Genomic DNA, 18,102 nt, shown 5'->3' with positions numbered 1-18,102 from the left:
ATGTTGGAGGCGGGACTTCCGGTACCCCTCTTTTGTGGCTTCCGCCTGCTGCTCGTTCTGTCTCCCTTAGCAACCGGCAGCTGCACCCCGCCTCCTCCGCAAGTGCTAGGGAGGTGGCACCGCAGCCGCTAGCATTCTGACAGCAGGGTGAGTAGCACGGAGGCTTGGGACGCCGCGGAGGGACTCGCCGAGGCGGGAGCACACCGCAGGCGAGGCCTCCTCGTGGGCGGGCAGTTGGGGGCCGGCCCGCCCTCCGCAAGTGAAGGCTCGGCTGGCTCCCTCCTCGAGCCTTGCGGCTGTCACCCCAGCCCCACTACCTGCACGAAAGTATCCTAAGGTTAAAGGAGTCCTGGATCTGGGGCAGATCCAGCCCCCGGAGCCGTCCGGGACCCGCATCCCCGCCCCGGCCTGTGACCCATTGACCAGGTGACCTGATTTCCATCCCTCAGGCCACACAGCTCCAGGGTGGCTGCCAGCCATAGTCATAGTGTCTGTCTTTCTAGCTCTCTCGCTTGCTCGCTCTGTATCCAGCGATCTGGGGTTTTATTTGTTTGATTGTTTTGTCTTTCGAGACAGTTTTTCTGTGTATCCCTGGATGTTCCGGAACACACTCTGTAGATCAGGCCTCGAAGCTCAGAGATCCACTTTGTCCCGAGAGCTGGAGTTAAATATGTGTCCGATCACAGCTAGCTACCATGGTCTTTAAACCTGCCTCCCTGATAGCATCTGGAAAGGAGGGGTGGACCGCTGGCCTTGTCGCCCAGGTGCCCACAGCGTCCTCCTGTGTACTTACGTTTATCACACCGCTCCTGGGAGTGGTGGGCCTAGTGTTTGTTACAGTCTAAGTAAGTGATCAGTGGATGGCAGAGGGGCATTTTGAGACCAGTGTGGAGGCACTGGCAGTTTGTGCCCAGTAAGTTCTCGATGTTGCTACTCTGCAGGCACAAGGGGTGCCACAAACAGGATCCCTGGTCCCAGTTACAGGCAGGGGACCCGACAGTAGAAGGTTAAACATTAGCCCACAGCCTCAACCTTGTGTGTTGTGGGAGCCCAACTAATAAGGGATAATTGGTGGGTGTTGGTTGAAATATAGCATGAATTAAAAATGCTTAAACCAGGCTGGAGGAATGGCTCAGAGGTTAAGAGCACTGGTTGCTTTTCTAGAAGTCTTGAGTTCCATTTCCAGCCACCATATGGTGGCTCACAATCATCTATAATCAGATCTGGTGTTCTCTTCTGGCCTGCAGGCATACATCCTGACATAATACTGTATAATAAATAAATAAATAAAGTTCTTTTTAATAAAATTCTTTTAAAAAAAATTCTGTAAGAAATGCTTAAGCCTTAGAGTGGTTTGCCAAACGTGAGTCAGCTTCTCAGGTTTTGTTTCAGCGGTGAAAATGAGGCATCTCTGGGGGGGACACAAAATGAATAAAGTGTAATTAATAGTAAATAAAATAAAATAAAATAAAAAAAGAAAATGAGGCATCTCTCTTGGCTGACATGCAAGGTTACTGTTTTTCTCAGCCTCCTTGAGAACCTGTCAGCTTTGGGTAGGAATAAAACCGGCATAGATGGATTGAGAAGAGCATTGTCACTAAGTAGGGACAGGGTTTTTAGTCTGGAATCTAAGAGAGGAAGGAGCAGAGGATTTCTTCCAACTCTTGAGGCTGAGACTCACAGTGGTCCGTTGACTTAGAGGTGGAAGTTTCTGGAAAGGAATGAACCTAACGAGGCCTGGCCGTTCCTCTGTTGCTCCACGTCACCACAGAGATATACACTACTGTGCATTTGCTCATTATCGTGCAGTAGTAGTATTTGTTTTGCTTTCAGGTGTTTGTCATTTCCTGACCAGACTGCATTATGGGCCTATGCCCTGTTATCCAGGCTATGACCACTGTGACCAGGACCGTGTATGTGGTATCGCTGTGGTTACTGATGCTTCCAACTTCACTGGTGTGTTTAGGGAGAACTGCCAGCAGGGCAGGCACAGATGGGACAGCCTTTGTTCAGAGTTGGACATAAATCCCTACCCTCGGAGACTTCGGCCCGCCTGCTTTTACATCCCAGCCCCTGCCAAATTCTAGCTTATAAAACAATAGTGTTTGGAGTAGTGTGATCTCAGGCTAGCCCTGCTGCAGAAAACCTAGAACATGTTTAGAGGCTGGGGTGGGGGTGGAGTAGCCGCAGTGAGCTGTTCTTTCTTTGGAGGGGAAAATCCAGTGAGCCTGAATGGCTGATAATCTAATCTCCACTAACCCCTGCAGTCCCTGCCTGCCCTCCCCCCCTTTCCTCCGCCTTCTTTGACTTGCGCCTGAGCCCTGTCTTCAGTCTGGAAACCTTACTCCCGCCCCTTTGCGTGGCCCTAGCTTCTGCTCAGGGCTCTTTGTCACAGCTCCGCCCAGTTGGGCACACCCTCCAGGAAAGGTTCCTCTGTTCTTTCCCCAATCACTCTGGGTCAAAGCTGACTGAGATGAGCCATCGAGAAGCCAGGGTCCTCCCAGCTGGGCACTGTTCCCCATCTCTGGGAATGTGGGCCTCAGAGGCTGGCTGCACGAGTCTTTCTGTGCCACCCTCTATCAGGTAGCTAGCGTCACCAAGGATCCCTGAGCTAAAGGATCTGTGTGCGACTCAGTGCTTAGTGGGAGGTCGTCATACAAAGAGCCAGACGACAGCAGCGGGGCAAAGCTTGTGGAGCCTCTGGGCAGATGCTGCATGAGCCTCACCCTTGCTGGCTGCCTGCCTACCCGAAGCAGCGTCCACCACTAGAGCTGGCTACTCAGGTGTTGGGAGTGCATGGGGTTTGGCTACAGCCCTCTAATGCCCCGGCCCCCACCCTGTACGGCAGGAATGCAGCCATGGTGAACGAGGCCAGAGGAAGTGGCAGCCCCAGCCCCCAATCCGAGGGCAGCAGCGGCAGTGAGAGCTCCAAGGACAGCTCAAGATGTTCCACCCCCAACCTGGACCCGGAGCGGCGTGAGAGACTCCGGGAGAAGATGAGGCGCAGGATGGACTCTGGTGACAAGTGGTTCTCTCTGGAGTTCTTTCCTCCTCGGACTGCTGAAGGAGCTGTTAACCTCATCTCGAGGTGAGTAGGGAGGTTAAGTAATGGGGGTCAGCAGAGGGGAACATGAGCTGCCCTTTAACCCGGCAGGAAAAGGCAATGGGGAGGGGAGTCAGGAAGAAGCAGAAGAGAGACAGGAGGGAGTTTGGTCTGCAGCTATCAACTTCTTGTCTGAAAGTCCCTCCGAAGCAGCATTAGCTATGTTTGGACACACTCTTCAGGAAGCCAAAAATGTTCGTTCTCAGGCTGCATTCTTTGGCAGTGCTTAGGGCTGGCTCATGAGGAGCTTAGGAAGTCAACAAACCACAACTCAGGGAATGTGTTGAGCTAGCTGGATGTTAGGAGTGTGCTTTTCCAAATCAGGAACCGCATGCTCTGTGATAGCACTTCTAAATTCCAGTTCCTTTTCTTCAAGTCAGAGTACTTTTCTAGCCCAAGAGACCCCTATGGATCACATAGAAAAGAGAAAGGAAAGTCAGTCATAGTTAAGACCTTAAACCCAACATTCAGATACAGAAGCAGGAGGATGACTGGGAGTTCAAAGCCAGCAGGCTACCTAGAGTCTAGGCTAGTCAGCCAGGGTTACATAATGGCATCCTCTTTTAAAAAAAAAAAAAAGTGGCCAAGGAGATACAGCTAAGTAGATGGAGTGAATGTGTAGCTTCCAGGAAACCCTAAGTTTGATCCCTAGCACTACATAAACAGGATGTGGAAGCATGCCTATTATCCCAGCACTCTGGAGGCAGAGGCAAGCAGAGCCTGGTTGTGAGCCCTGCATGGTGGTGCACACTTTTATTCCCAGTGTTTGGGAGTCAGAGGCAGGCCAATCTCTGTGAGTTTGAAGCCAGCCTGGTCAACATAGCGAGTTCTAGGATAGCTAAGGCACAGTGAGACCCTATCTTGAAAACAAACAACAAACAAAAAACTATCCTCAGCCACATAGGGACTTTGAGGTCAGTCTAGGCTACAGAGACCCTGTCTCAGAAACAGCCACAAAAGTTGATGCCTGTTAATCTGTACTTATGAGGTGCTGGTCCCTAGGCCCTGAAATGTCAAGGCCCGGGCTGTTTAAACACAACACTGCTGGTGCCACAGAGGCTTTTGAATCTAGTTCAGAAACTCAGCCTTGCTCTGTGGGACTGTTGACTGATGCAGGGAGGCCATGGCGGCAACTTGTGTCTGCCGATCTCTCTGTCTTTCCTGAAGTGAGGCTCTCTGTCCACTACTGCTGAGATTCTCAAACTCTCACTGTCAAGACTCTAAACTCACCCCAAACCTGTGTGTTTACACTCTGAGAAGCAGAATGCTGTTCACACACAATAGTGACATTGTTTTACGACAGTGTGATAATCATATCGGCACTCACTGAGCTCAGGCTCTGCTCTGAGGGCTGCACAGGCACCTGACCCAGAATCTTGATGGATGTGGAGCAGGTGCTGTTATCTGCCATATCTCTGAGGCTCAGAAAGATGCTTAGGCAATGTGCCTGGCAGTAAACACACCAACTTCGGTTCTCTGCTGCTCCAGCTCACTCTGCCCCAGGGAGGATGAATGAGCTGTTTTCCCCAGGGGCCGGAGTTAAGAAAGAAATCCCCTACAGGTTTGACCGGATGGCAGCAGGGGGCCCCCTCTTCGTGGATGTTACCTGGCACCCAGCTGGAGACCCTGGCTCCGACAAGGAGACCTCGTCCATGATGATTGCCAGCACAGCGGTGAACTACTGTGGCTTGGAAACCATCCTGCACATGACCTGCTGCCAGCAGCGCCAGGAGGAGATTACAGGCCATCTGCACAGAGCCAAGCAGCTTGGCCTGAAGAACATAATGGCACTGCGGGGAGGTGTGGCGCCTGCACCCCTCCACTCGGGGTCCCTGCTTTCCTGAAGGCTTCCCCTGTCCCTGGAAAAGTCCTTTCCTTTCCCTGGGTCTCACACTAAACACATTCAGGGTCCCTTGCTACAGGAGGATCAGTGAGCACTGTGGGTAATGAGTCCACGTGGACTTCACATAGGTGGTATGGCCTCTTCTACCTCTTGATCTGGATGCAGTTCAGTTGGGATGTGGCTGATGTAACCCTCGACCCCAGCTACGCAGTGCCATCAGTCAGTCTTGGCACTGTCTGGGCTAGTCCTAGAGTGCTGTGCTGGCATTTCCCAGGAACACCCGGGTGCTTGCTGTCCTCCGGCCACTCAAGAGTGGGAAGTGGGAGCCTGATTGGTGGGAGGGCTCTGCGGCCTCTGCCCCTCAGTACAGGATCCTTTCTCATGACGAGTAGAAGTTCCGCCATGAATTCAGGAGCTTTGAGAGAGCAGAGGGGTGGGAGAGGGTTCCTAAGCACACCTAGGGCATCAGGCGAAGCCTTAATACTCCAGCCTCAGTGGAGAGCCATGCCTTTCCTGGTCCCACCACCAATATGGGCACCTGCGGAGTTAGCCTTAGTAGGCATTTGACAGCTGGCAGTGTCCTCCACCTCCTGCTTGCCAGGTGTCAGGCTAGACTTGCCCAGTAGGAAGCCTCTGCCTTTGAGGAGCCCACAGCCAAGTAGAGGTAGCTAGAGGGAACAAGAAGACTGTGGAGGTCAGGGGACACCCAGTGACCGTGACCTCCAGCAACCCTGCAGACCCTGTAGGTGACCACTGGGAAGCGGCGGAAGGAGGCTTCAGCTGTGCCACAGACCTGGTGAAACACATCCGGAGCGAGTTTGGCGACTACTTTGACATCTGTGTGGCAGGTGAGTGGGGACAGAAGGGACAGGGTGAGAGGATAGACAACTGGTTCAAGGTGTGTTGATTGGCTAGAAACAGAGTGGGGGACACATATGAACTGAATGTCACCCTTCTTGTGCCCATCCTGCCACCTGCTGCCCCAGGCCGAGAGAGACAGACAGATAGAGGTCGGGGGAGACTCCAGAGACAGGGGTTTCATCAGGCCCTGAAAGGAGTCAAGAACTGAGGCCCTTGGTCATTCCCTCTGTGCGCACAGGGTCCCAGGGCTGGCTTCTCACTGTGCACCTGCTGTGTGAGAGGCCCTCGTGGACACAGTCCCTCCCTGAGTTCCGCTTCTGAGTGTGCATAGTGTCAGCTCTGCAGCCCCCACCACGAGCATTCTCAGTGCCAGCTCTCAGCTCTAGGAAATGAGACTCCCGCTGCCTAGGTCCAGTCCTTGCTGGAGTTGATGGAGTGGGGAAGGGATGAGAGGCAGGTAGGGGAGGAGGACGAGCCTGAACTTGTCTTAGACATCCAGAGCTGGAGCCAGGTGGTAGTGGTACACACCTTTAATCCAGCAGAGGCAGGCGAAGGTCTATGAGTTTGAGGCCAGCCTAGTCTACAGAGCTAGTTCCAGAACAGCCATGGCTACACAGAGAAACCCTGTCTTGAAAAACCAAAAAAGAAAGAAAAAAGAAATCCAGAGCTGGAGTTTGATGCCAGGTCTCTAGCACTGAAAAAACATAAATGAATAAGTACCTATATTATGGAATATTTATTATATGTGTGAATATGCACATGACTAGAGATCAGAAGCTAGCTTTCCACCATGTTAAGTCCTGGGATTCAGACTCAGATGGTCAAGCTTGAAGCAAGCACCTTTACCTACAGAGCCAACTCATGGACCCTCAAGTAATGTATTTTTTTTTAAAAAAGTTTGCAGCTTCAAGAGAGTTGTCATGCGTGGCTCTGGGCTTTCTCCAGACCCCATGTCCACATTACTCTTCTCAGCAGGCTGCTCAGCTGGCTAAGACTGGGAAACTGCTGAAGGATTGAGGATGCTGGGGAGCAGGCTTTGTCGGCCCTTCTGATTGTCACCACTCCTGCCGGCCCCCATGCCTCAACTCGGGGGCTGTGCACACACACGTGCACCAGCTGTGGGTGTGAGGTGGAGATGTGGGGAGCCTGTGCACACATGCACTAGCTCTTGGTGTGAGCTGGTCGTGAGGGGAACCTTGCACATGTGCACCAGCTGTGGATGTGAGCTGGTGGCGAGGGGTCTTGTGAGCTCACAGCTGTCAAGTGGTTCTGTGCTTTGCCTGTTGGAAAGTGAGTAGTTCAGTGGCTAAGAGTGCTTGCTGCTCCTGCAGAGAACCATTCAGTACCTATACCATGCGGCTCACGAATCTGTCACCAGCTCCAGGAAATCTGATGCCCTGGCCTGATCTCCATGGGCACCTGTATACACATGGCCTACACACACACAAGTAAACAAATAAAATGTTATAAAACTACTGAGCTGGTCATGACAGAAAAAAAATAGAGCAAAGTGAGCAAAGCCTGGCTGTGAGCCAGTATGGATTTGCCTGGCTGTGCTCAAACTACCTAGCTGTGTGGTTTCAGAGTTTCCCACTGGAAAGATAGTTTTGCTGTTCAAAGCTGAAGTTCTGGAGTCTAACCGCCAAACAATAGTTTTTATAGCTATCCTTGGGACTGTGGTTTCTTAAGAGCCAAATGTCCTCCCAGTAAAGCAGCTTCCAAACAGCTCCGGTTTCAGGTCAGCTTTCTGCTGACCTCTCTCCTGGTGGAGGTCAGGCAGAGGAAGCTCTCTCTCTCTCTCTCTCTCTCTCTCTCTCTCTTTGGCCCCCTCTGGCCCCACCCCTTCCTCTCTTTCTCTTCCCCCAACTCTTCCTCTCCCCCTCTCCCTCTCTCTCTCTCTCCCCCATCTCTTCTTTCCTCTTCCTACATCCGCCTCCTCAATATGTCTCAACGCTGTGTCTTTCTGCCAATGTAAATCTTCTAGCGAGTTTGCTCATTGACAGGAGGAGTCATAGAGTTCACAAAGCTGCCAATGAGCTTATAGAGAGCCTCTGGTTCCATCTTCTGCATGCTCGGCTTATGATCACCCATTGTCCCATCCCTCATCCCCGTGGTGTAATCAGACTGCAGGGAAATGTTTTGCCTGCATGCATGTCTGTATGAAAATGTCAGATCCCCAGGAACTAGAGCTACAGAGTGTTGTGAGCTGCCATGTGGGTGCAGGGAATTTATCCCACATCCTCTGGAGAACAGTCAGTGCTCTTAACCTCTGAGCCATCTCTCCAGCCCTTCTATTCATTTCTTGAAGCAAAAGTTCACTTTCTATAACTATTCCCATAGTGTGATTTTTTTAATTATTGTTTTATATGTGTGTTTGTCCTGCCTGCATGTATGTCTGTGAACCATGTACATTCCTGGTGCCCACAGAGGCCAGAAGGGGGTTCTCTGTAAGAGTAGTGAGTACAGCCAGGCGGTGTACACGCCTTTAATCCTAGCACTTGGGAGGCAGAGGCAGGCAGATCTCCAATGAGTTTGAAGCCAGATATAGTTCTGGAACAGCCAGAAACAGAGAAACCCTATCTCAAAAAACAACAACAAAAAAGTAGTGAGTGCTTCTAACTACTCTCTAAACTTTCAGGATCCTGGATTCAGAGGGATTTTAGTGTTATATACACTTAAAATAAAAGTTAAATACTGTTAGGGCTGAGTTGTGGCGTACACCTTCATCAACAGCATTTGGGATGCAGAGGCAGGCAGTCTCTTTTAATTCATGTCAGCTTGGTCTACAGAATTCCAAGCCAATCAAGGGTACACACACGCATGCACGCACGCACGCTTGCCTAACATGCATAAGATGCAGGGTTCAATCCTCAACTTAAAACCAAAACCAAAAAAGTGAACCAACACTTTTGACTCTCTAGAAACAGCCTAATTAGTGATGTCTTTACTCTTTGGCAGTTGTCTTCACGCTGTGGGCAGGTAGGTTGGGGCCAGCCTTCCCACTGTCTTCTCTGCTGGTAGGGTACCCCAGAGGCCACCCCGAGGCAGTGTGCTTTGAGGAGGACCTGAAGCACTTGAAGGAGAAGGTATCTGCAGGCGCCGACTTCATCATCACCCAGCTCTTCTTTGAGGCCAGTGCCTTCTTCAGTTTCGTGGAGGCCTGCACGGAGATAGGCATCTCCTGCCCTATCCTGCCTGGGATCTTCCCTATTCAGGTGAGGGCCTCAAAAGGCCTGATTCCCTCCGTCCTGCCAACTCTCCTGGGCCAGGGTTCTGGGCTCCAGGTCATGCTGAAGCTCTTCCTCAGTGGTACGAGATGCCCATCAGGTATTGTCCACATGCTGCATTCATTTGGTTACCTCAGTTTTTACCCCTAAGATAGTGATGGTGTCTGTAAAGAGCTTGTGCTTTGCCTGCTGACAGATGTCACTGAAAGTGATTATAACTCTCATCAGAAATTTTGGTTAAACTGAAACTGATGGCATGCACTTGTAATCCCAGCATTCCGGAGGCAGAGGGAGGAGAAACAGGCCAGCCTTAGCGCCATGAGACCTTACCTCAAAAACAAATAAAAAGATTAACTTAGTGCTTTCCAGTCTTGACTCTCATCAGATATATTTGATAAGCTGGTGCCACAGTTGAGTCTCCAAACCCCACCTCTAGGCATTCTGATTTGACAACTTGAGTGGGATCTGGAATCTAAACCTTAAGTTTGGCAGAGACTGGCCACTGAGGCTTGGGAACATCTGAGTTAGGCGACTGCTGCATTGGGCTCAAGGGCGGGCATAGGCTGATGGCAGGAATGAAGCAGGCAGCTCCCACACTCCACAAATGAGGGAGAAAGCAGGACAGGCCAAGCATTGCCCTGCAATACCACCTGGCTGCCCAGGTTTCTCCCCGTGAAACTAATTAGTCAGAAACTGGGAAGAGAGTAAAGTAGAGCATAGGCCAGAGATGACCTCAAGCTCCTTGTGTCTTGGACAGGGCTACACCTCCCTTCGGCAGCTTGTAAAACTGTCCAAGCTGGAGGTACCACAGAAGATCAAGGATGTAATTGAGCCAATCAAAGACAACGATGCTGCCATCCGCAACTATGGCATCGAGCTGGCTGTGAGCTTGTGCCGGGAGCTGCTGGATAGTGGCTTGGTGCCAGGCCTCCACTTCTACACCCTCAACCGTGAGGTGGCCACCATGGAGGTGCTGAAGCAACTGGGCATGTGGACTGAGGACCCCAGGTGAGAAATGGAAGCTCGGGGAGTATTGCATGGGAGTCAGGGCAGCAGCGGCACAGTACTCACCCTGCACTGGTAAGGAGGCCCGTAGGTTCCACCTCCACCTCAGGAGAGCTTCCACATGCAGCGCAAGGTCGGAGTGCAGTCCCAGTGGCCAGGCTTGGTGACCTCCTCAAGCTTACTCCAGCTAAGTGTTTGGCTAACTCTTCCTTCTCACCAGGCGTCCCCTGCCCTGGGCCGTTAGTGCGCACCCCAAGCGCCGAGAGGAAGATGTGCGTCCCATCTTCTGGGCTTCCAGACCAAAAAGCTATATCTACCGCACACGGGGCTGGGATGAGTTTCCCAATGGCCGCTGGTGAGGATAGAAGTTGCTCCTTGTTGGGAATTGCTGGTGCCTGGAGGGAATTAGAAACAGGATTCACAGGAAAGTGTTCTGACCCCTATACTCCTGCCAGGGGTAATTCCTCCTCACCGGCCTTTGGGGAGCTGAAGGACTACTACCTCTTCTACCTGAAAAGCAAGTCCCCCAGAGAGGAGCTGCTGAAGATGTGGGGTGAGGAGCTCACCAGCGAAGAGAGTGTCTTTGAAGTCTTTGAGCATTACCTCTCAGGAGAGCCAAACCGGCATGGCTACAGAGTGAGTGGGGTGGGATAGGGAGGAGCCGCCCAGCCCTGTGCTCTTAGCCTGGGGCTGGACATGGGGCTGAGCTGTCTCCTCTCTTGTGGATGTGTACCTCAGTTAAGGGTAGGGGTAAGAAATCCCACAAGGAGCCCCTGGAGGCAGAGACAGACCAGGTCTCTACAGAGACTGTACAACCGGGAAACAATCCAGGCCCAAATAACGAGGCACCTCTCCTTGCCCTGCAGGTAACTTGCCTGCCCTGGAACGATGATCCCCTGGCAGCGGAGACCAGCTTGATGAAGGAGGAGCTGCTGCGCGTGAACAGGCTGGGCATCCTCACCATCAACTCACAGCCCAACATCAATGGGAAGCCGTCCTCAGACCCTGTGGTGGGCTGGGGCCCCAGTGGGGGTTACGTCTTCCAGAAGGTATGCCAGGGTGCTTGAAGCCACTCAACCTGAGCGATGCTTGGGATAGATATCCCCCGAGACTGCAGTGGAGCCCTGGCCTGTCTTCCTGGGCCCTGCATATTGAATAACTATGGAGGAGAGCAAGTTAACAGGTCACCTGGGCTCAGCAAGCACCAGTTTGTCCAGCAGAATGGGGGACGGGTTATTTTATGTTCTGGGAACAAAATATAATCAAGTGTATGAAGTGTCCTGTCTGGAGGAAGAACAAGGAAAGTCAGCTCTCAGGAGCTCCGGTAATGAGCTCGACTTTAATCGCAGGCCTGCTGGGGCTAAGTTGCACTCTGGAGCAAGGCCTTGAGCCTAAACTCAAAAAACCTGGATTTAGGTGCCAGGCCTGCCATTTCCCTTGGTGCAGCCCCAAACCTGGCTTCCTCTTCTGGATAAATGTGCCCACCTTGCAGTATTCTGAACATTCTAGAAAATGAAGGTAAAGAGACCTTCTGCAGACGGAAGTGCCTCACCCAGCCTTGTTGGTGTCATTGTCATCCAGTAGCTGGGGAGGCTGTCCTGCACCAGATTCCTCCCTTATCCTAAGCTTGTCAGAGTAGCACCTCTGTTCAGCTCCTAACAGGCTTTCCAGTGGCTAGGGGAGGTGGCTGACACCTCAGACACTCCAGACAGAAGAAGCCTCTTTCCTTCTTCATTCACCCAACTCTGCAGTTCATCCTCGTCCATAGCACCTCCGCTAATCCCAAAGCCTCAGTGTCCCACACTTGTACTGATGGGGTCCTCTCCCTGGATGGCTCAGAGGATAGGTATCTGCCAATCTAGTCAGACATGGAGGTGGTCTGGAGCAGGGTAAGGAGAGAGGACAGGGAATCTGCCGAGGAATGGGGTCGACATGGTGGGTGTCTTCTTCCTCAGGCCTACCTAGAGTTCTTCACCTCCCGGGAGACAGTGAAAGCACTTCTGCAAGTGCTGAAGAAGTACGAGCTCCGAGTTAACTACCACATTGTGGATGTGAAGGTAGGCCAGCCCCCGGCTTAGACGGCTTGAGAACACCCACATTTATTCTGACAGTCCCCAAATGTCCAGGCCAGGCCAGGCACATGGTACAAGACAGACCAGATGGAGGCAGGGTCCCAGACTCTGAGGAATATATGCAATGACAAGTCTGTGTAAGTAGGAAAGGCAGATTCAGCGTAGGAGGCTGCAGAGGAGCGAGGCCACACTGGGATCCCGTGTGGGCTGAATGTCTGCAGGGGCATACGTGTGCATATTCAAGTGCTCGCAACTGGAGGCCAAAGGCAGATGTCCACTGTTCTGCTCTATCTCTGCTTCATTCCTTTGAGATAGCATCTCACTGGAGCTATGTTGACAGCCAGCGTGTCTTGGCAGTCCTTCTGTCTAACCCCCATACAGTGCTGGGGTGGCAAGAGCCATGCCCAGCTTCTTAGGTGGGTGCTGGGATCCAAACTCGTGCAGCCAGGACTCTTAGCCATTGAGCCATTTCCCCAGACACTGTCCCAAATCTTTTTAAGGACAAAGACTAAAGGGCATTCTGGGGAAAGGGCAGAAGGATAGGCTCTCCACTGTACTGCTACGGAGGAACTGTAAATAGGAGGACATGGTAGCATTGAACCAGGGCCAGGAGTCCTGATGTCCTGCCTGAGGCCTGGAGATACCTAGAAGCAAAGAGAGCCTTTTTCCTGTGGAGTGCCTTGCCTCCGTTTCTTCTTTCTTTTCTTTCTTTTTATTTCTTTCTCTCTCTCTTTTTTCTTTTTTCTTTTTTCTTTGTAGCCTTTGCTGTCCTGGAACTCACTCTGTAGACCAGGCTGGCCTTAAAATCAGAGGTTCACCTGCTTCTGCCCCCCAAGTTCTGGCTGGGACTAAAGGTGTGCACCACCACTGCCCAGAGCCTCCATTTCTTTTTACAGGATTCACAGCCGTCTACTGAGGGTCTACCAACTTCGCAGTCTACTGACTGCGAAGAGCAGGGAACCTAGTGAGGGCCCTTGTGGCCCAGGTAGAAAGCAGGGCTGCTACTGTAGGCCTGGATGATAAGCAGCAGAAAAGCCATACGTGGCAGCACACATGTGTAACCCCAGCATTTGGGCAGCTTTTTTTTTTTTTTTTTGGCTGGAGGATCTTGAGTTCAAGGCCAGCCTGGATTATAAGGGAAAAAAAAAATGGTGTCTGGCAGAATAGAAGTCCAGTCAGGATGGACTCCGGTTCTCTGGTTCAAGCAGAGGGCAGTGCTCTTTGTGATGGCAGGCCAGCTTGTGTACAGGTGGGGTGAGGAATGCCAGCAGTGGGTTGCAGCTGCCCTGCCTCTGTTCCAGGGAGAGAACATCACTAATGCCCCTGAGCTGCAGCCCAACGCTGTCACGTGGGGCATCTTCCCTGGTCGAGAGATCATCCAGCCTACCGTGGTGGATCCCATAAGCTTCATGTTCTGGAAGGTAAGTGAGGGAAGGTGTGTGCCCTGGCTACCGTGAGAGCCCTGGGCATACAACCGTCCCAAGCACGAGGTTCAAAACAATAGCCCAGGCGCTTCAGGCTTGGCCTGGGGGGCTCCATGTTAGCACATGGTGCTTATTTCTGGGCTAGCTAGAGCTGGGCACTAGTCCTGTTGACCCTGCTCATGCGTGTCCTTGTCCACATGTAGGATGAGGCCTTTGCCCTGTGGATCGAGCAGTGGGGTAAGCTGTATGAGGAGGAATCCCCGTCCCGCATGGTCATCCAGTACATCCATGACAACTACTTCCTGGTCAATCTGGTGGACAACGAGTTCCCGCTAGACAACTGCCTGTGGCAGGTGGTGGAAGAGACATTTGGGCTGCTCAACAGGGACACAGAGGCACAGGCCCCATAAGCCGGCATCTTCCTCTCCTGGAGCCCCTCTCACCCATCTCTCCATGTGATAATGGCAGCTAGACTGGCAGGAAGCATCCAGACTCTGGCTGGCTCTGAGATGCCCCATTTAGGAGGCTGGTACTGTCTGCTAAGCCAAGAGCCCATGTTCTTGTCGCAGGCACCTCCATCCTCCAGGAGAGGTGACTGGAAATTGCAGCTGAGCCATTGCACCAGGGCAGCCTCTGGGAGCCAGCTCTGGAACCTGGTGAACTGGTACCTGGGATCTGTGAGAGGCAGGCCGCAGGTACTTGTGGTACTGACGTGGGTAGGAAGAGATGTGGCAAAAGAGGGCACAGAAACCTCCTCCCTACTTAGCTGGCTATGCACCAGGTCCCTGGGACCCAACAATAAGCCTTTCTTGCCACTTAGGCCTCAGAGCAGAGCTGCTTTCTCTCCTTCTGCTTCAGAGGGGTGTGTGTATACTGTGGCTGGGGAAAATGTGCTCCTTGAGGGTGAAAGGCAACCCCAGTGGAGGCTTGCTCTTGGCCTTATTATATGCCTGTCCTTTAACTGTCACAGAGAAAGATAAGATTCACCTGAGCAGGCCCAGCTCTGTCCATAGTTCCTTATGACTGGCTGTCTTCTTGGTTCAGCCTAGGAGCTGCCCTTGGCGCTCCTCCCCCATCAGCCCTCAGGACTGGCTGCCTGGGGCAGTGACTGGCAGGTACAGATGGCTGCTCCTGAGGTCTGGCTTCCAGCCTGCTGTTCTGATAGGGGGGAAGTCACCCAGAGAACAATTTAGGTAGATACAGGGATTTCCTGTCCCCTTGCCTCCCAGGCCCAGATGACTGCAGTGGAAAGCAGCCTTGGAGAGACTGAGCAGGAACAGCCAGGATGAGGTGGTCCTTTTATTGTCCCCCAGAGCTGACTCCTCCAGCTGTGGGCCTGTTCCTTCCCTCAGGAGGCTGGGCTTATATCTATTGATTCCTCAGAAACGTTTCATAGCTGCTGCTGGGTCTTGCTCACCCCATGCCTGCTACATCTGGGCCACTGTCGGCTGTTTCCAGGGGCACAGGCTACTGCTAGTTCCTCTCGTGGGTTCCTGGATACCAGGCGCTGGTGCCACTTTTCAAAGGCCTGGAGGCAAGGGAGCAGGAAGAGGAAATGCCATCTGTCTCAGGCTCCCTCCAGGGCCTGTAGTGGGCCTGTCAGACTGACACGTGACCCATGCTCTGCGTGTCTCAACCAGAAGCCCTTTCCTCTGTCCTGGCAGCCAACCCACCCCGTCTCTGTCCAAATATCCAGGCTCAGAATAGACTGCACTTGTAACCTTGGAAGCTATTCCCAGTGACCTGCAAATGAGAAGCCTGTGCATGATCCAGGCCCTACAGGGACCAGCATGAGTTGGTCTGCCACCAACAGCCTGGTTCTCAGATTGAGTGACAGCGGCTGAGCTTAAGGCCCCTAGTCCAGGCTGTGTGCTCTGTGACCAGTGACTAACTCACTGAGTGAGGAGACCTCATGGTGCTCAGGGCCACCCCTCCCTCTCCCTGGCTCAGCCCAGAAGTGGGCTCTGATTTTGGAAGGCTGGCTAGGTGAAGTAAGGTAGGGCTACCTGGGAAAGGACCCAGCTGTCTTCTTGCTGGTGTAGTCGCTGAGCCACCCGCAGCTGGAGGACCTTTTTCCGCCATGTCCTCCAGGCCTGCTCCAGGTGCCATTGTCTGAGCTACAGGGAGAGTTGACGGAAAAGCCCCTTTGTCATCCTGTCAGCCCTGGCCCTTCTACTTCCACCACCCCAGGATGAAGAGATGTGACGATATCTAAGAAATGTTAGCAGATGAGGACCCTGTCCCTAAGGATTTGGACATTAATCCAGAGATCTCAATGGCATGCAGTTAGTTAGACAAGGGATGGGATGAACATGAGAGAAGTCGTTCCCAGGGCGTCTGCAGGGTGAAGAGGAGTTAAGCCTGCCTACCAGACTCCGTGACAGCTGCTCCACCCAGTGAGCATCTGCCCAGCGCTGCCATGCCCGTGCCAGACACCTAGCCTGCAGGGAAGCCTGGCCGTGCCCACACTGCAGATGCCTATTCCTGTGGGCCGAGAACATCATGACCTCTTCAAGGTGAAGAGCAAGAGCCAGGGCTGCCCTGCCTGCAAGGGTAGCACAGTCAGAAGCTTGGGAAGACCACCCTCCCCATGCACAAGCACAGCCACCTTTGAGGAGCCTCTCCTTGGCCCTGGAGAGCCCTGGTCTCAGAGCCACAGAGCTCAGCTGTAGGGGGCTGCCTGAGTACCCATGCGGTCAGTGGCAGCCAGAACTGGAAGGTCTGGCAGAGGGGCCTCGCTTTGTCACCTAGAGAGGAAAATTGAGTCGGGAAGAGGGTAATGCCTTGGTTTGGGGGAGCAGTAGCCCTGCTCAAGTGTCCAGGCTGTGGCTGGCCCAGGGAGCTAATGGGAGTAGAAGGGAATTGTTCAAACAACTAGGACTCTTAAGAAGAGAAGGAAGGGGCTGGAGATGACTCAGAAGTTAAGAGCACTGTCTCAAAAGTCCGGGTTCAAGTCCCAGTGACCACAAGGTGGCTCGTAACCATCTATATGGTGTCCTCTTCTGGTGTGCGAGCACACGTGCAGGCAGAACACTGTAAATAATAAAACTTTAGAAGAGGGGGAGGTAGACAGGAGCAGTGTTTCACAGGGCTTGGCCTGAGGGCTGAGACCCACGGACCCAGCTCCTTACTTAAAGCCCAGGATGTGGTCCTCTGTGTGCCGCCTCCAAGCTGCCATGCCAGGCTGGGCAGCACATCCTCTGTGACAGGTATCCAGCAGCTGTGGGTCTAAGGGGACAGCAGGGAAGCAAGGATTGAGCGCAGTGGCTGCTGACTGGGAGGGATTCCTGCCTAGCAGGCACCCACATATGTGCATAATGGGGTGCTTCACCTGTCACCCAGGAGTCCCAAGGACCCCCTCCCCCAGAGGAGGCAAGCCACCAGTACATGGGACTACTCCATCTGGCAGAAGATGGCCTAAGCAGAGGCTGGCCCAATAATAGTTACCCCATGGTAGAGCTCAGACTAGCCCTGAGATCAGGCCATGCTCCTGACTTAAGCTTTAGGGCATTGCTGAGCCTTGCCTCTCAGATGTGGCCTGTCTCCAAAGCCCGAGTTCCCAACCAATGCAGCATGCACAGGTGACTCCCTGCCACCACTCCATGGCTCACGTGACCTGCACATGTTGCCAGTGAGGGCTACCTGTGATAAAGAACAGGACCCTGAAGACCATTCTCAGTGTTTGCTTTGTTTCTAGAAACCTCAGTTTGTCCATCCTTGTATGGGAGCCTTGCCTTCACTGACGAGCAGAATGAAAGTATATGTACTTTTAAAGGGTGGCCCTATACTCACCATATTTCGCTACTCATGAGGCTGAGGCAAGAGGACCAGAGGTTGCCTTATGAGCTTGGAGCAACCTGAGCTATACAAGTTGGGTCTAAAAAGCCCTGAAATATCCACAAGCAAAGCAGCAGGAGACCCCCATAATGTGCTGTCGCCCTAAGCCCATACATGGGAATTCTGAAACCCTTGAACACCAGTCATTTAAAAGGCAAAGCCGCTTGGGTGGTTTCCTTAGGCTCTCTAAAGTCAGTTCTGTTCTTTCTGGAAATTGGAAACAGGACTCTAGTTGTCCTTAACTCTGCCTGACCTGTCAGGGTCGTGGGGCTGGGTCTTTCAGCTACACCTCTAGACTGCTAGGCCATCAGCCTCTCACTGTTTTTCCAGAGATAAGGACTTCTGGTCTGAAGGTAACGTTTTGATACAAAAACAACAAAAAACTACTTTCTACTTTATTTTCATATTTCTAATAAAAATAAAATTGGTCTCCATATATGTATCGTTTTAAAGACTCAGCATGATTTATTTGTGTGTGTGTGTGCTCCTAAGTCATCTGATTCCCTGGAGCTAGAGCTTCACAGGGTTGTCAGCAGCTAGTGTGGGTGTTGGGAACTGAACTCGGGTCCTCTAGAAGAGCAGCCAGTTACCAGGGAACCACCTCTCCAGCCCCCAGACTGTGCTATAACTGAATTTAGGGTCTGGGGACATACTTAGTGGTGTGGCACTTGCCAACATGCGTAAGACCCCAAGTTCTCTGCATAGCTCGCCCCCACTCTCTCTTTAAAAG

General features: G+C 52.5%; 1 protein-coding gene across 4 annotated transcripts; it reads left to right on the top strand.

The window, feature by feature from the left end:
• The first annotated feature begins 69 nt into the window (after window positions 1-69).
• On the top strand, window positions 70-17,810 carry Mthfr (methylenetetrahydrofolate reductase). Of its 4 annotated transcripts, none has more exons than XM_055615235.1 (12): window positions 70-147; window positions 2,849-3,088; window positions 4,665-4,903; window positions 5,684-5,794; window positions 8,829-9,022; window positions 9,792-10,042; window positions 10,260-10,394; window positions 10,495-10,675; window positions 10,906-11,088; window positions 11,995-12,096; window positions 13,413-13,532; window positions 13,739-17,810. In XM_055615235.1, exons 2-12 carry the CDS (start codon window positions 2,859-2,861, stop codon window positions 13,943-13,945), a joined length of 1,953 nt encoding a protein of 650 aa, XP_055471210.1. In that variant the 5' UTR covers window positions 70-147; window positions 2,849-2,858; the 3' UTR covers window positions 13,946-17,810. The 4 variants fall into 4 exon arrangements, with proteins under 4 accessions (XP_055471210.1, XP_055471211.1, XP_055471208.1 ...); XM_055615236.1 differs by lacking the exon at window positions 70-147 and adding an exon at window positions 179-426; XM_055615233.1 differs by lacking the exon at window positions 70-147 and adding an exon at window positions 2,474-2,583.
• The last annotated feature ends 292 nt before the right edge of the window (window positions 17,811-18,102 follow it).

The sequence above is a fragment of the Psammomys obesus genome, unplaced genomic scaffold (genome assembly GCF_907164565.1).
Source record: "Psammomys obesus unplaced genomic scaffold, mPsaObe1.curated_primary_1811, whole genome shotgun sequence".
Taxonomy (NCBI): domain Eukaryota; kingdom Metazoa; phylum Chordata; class Mammalia; order Rodentia; family Muridae; genus Psammomys; species Psammomys obesus.
The sequence above is the reverse complement of the archived record's forward strand: the minus strand, read 5'-3'. Positions and strand labels throughout refer to the sequence as shown.

What these genes read in the sequence shown, in the direction of transcription:
- Mthfr (XM_055615232.1), top strand. Translation starts at nt 2,709, where the DNA reads ATGCTGCATGAGCCTCACCCTTGCTGGCTGCCTGCCTACCCGAAGCAG. An exon ending in CTTTGACATCTGTGTGGCAG is followed by an intron (nt 5,795 to 8,828) that starts GTGAGTGGGGAC and finishes CTCTGCTGGTAG; the next exon opens with GGTACCCCAGAGGCCACCCC. An exon ending in CTGGGATCTTCCCTATTCAG is followed by an intron (nt 9,023 to 9,791) that starts GTGAGGGCCTCA and finishes TGTCTTGGACAG; the next exon opens with GGCTACACCTCCCTTCGGCA.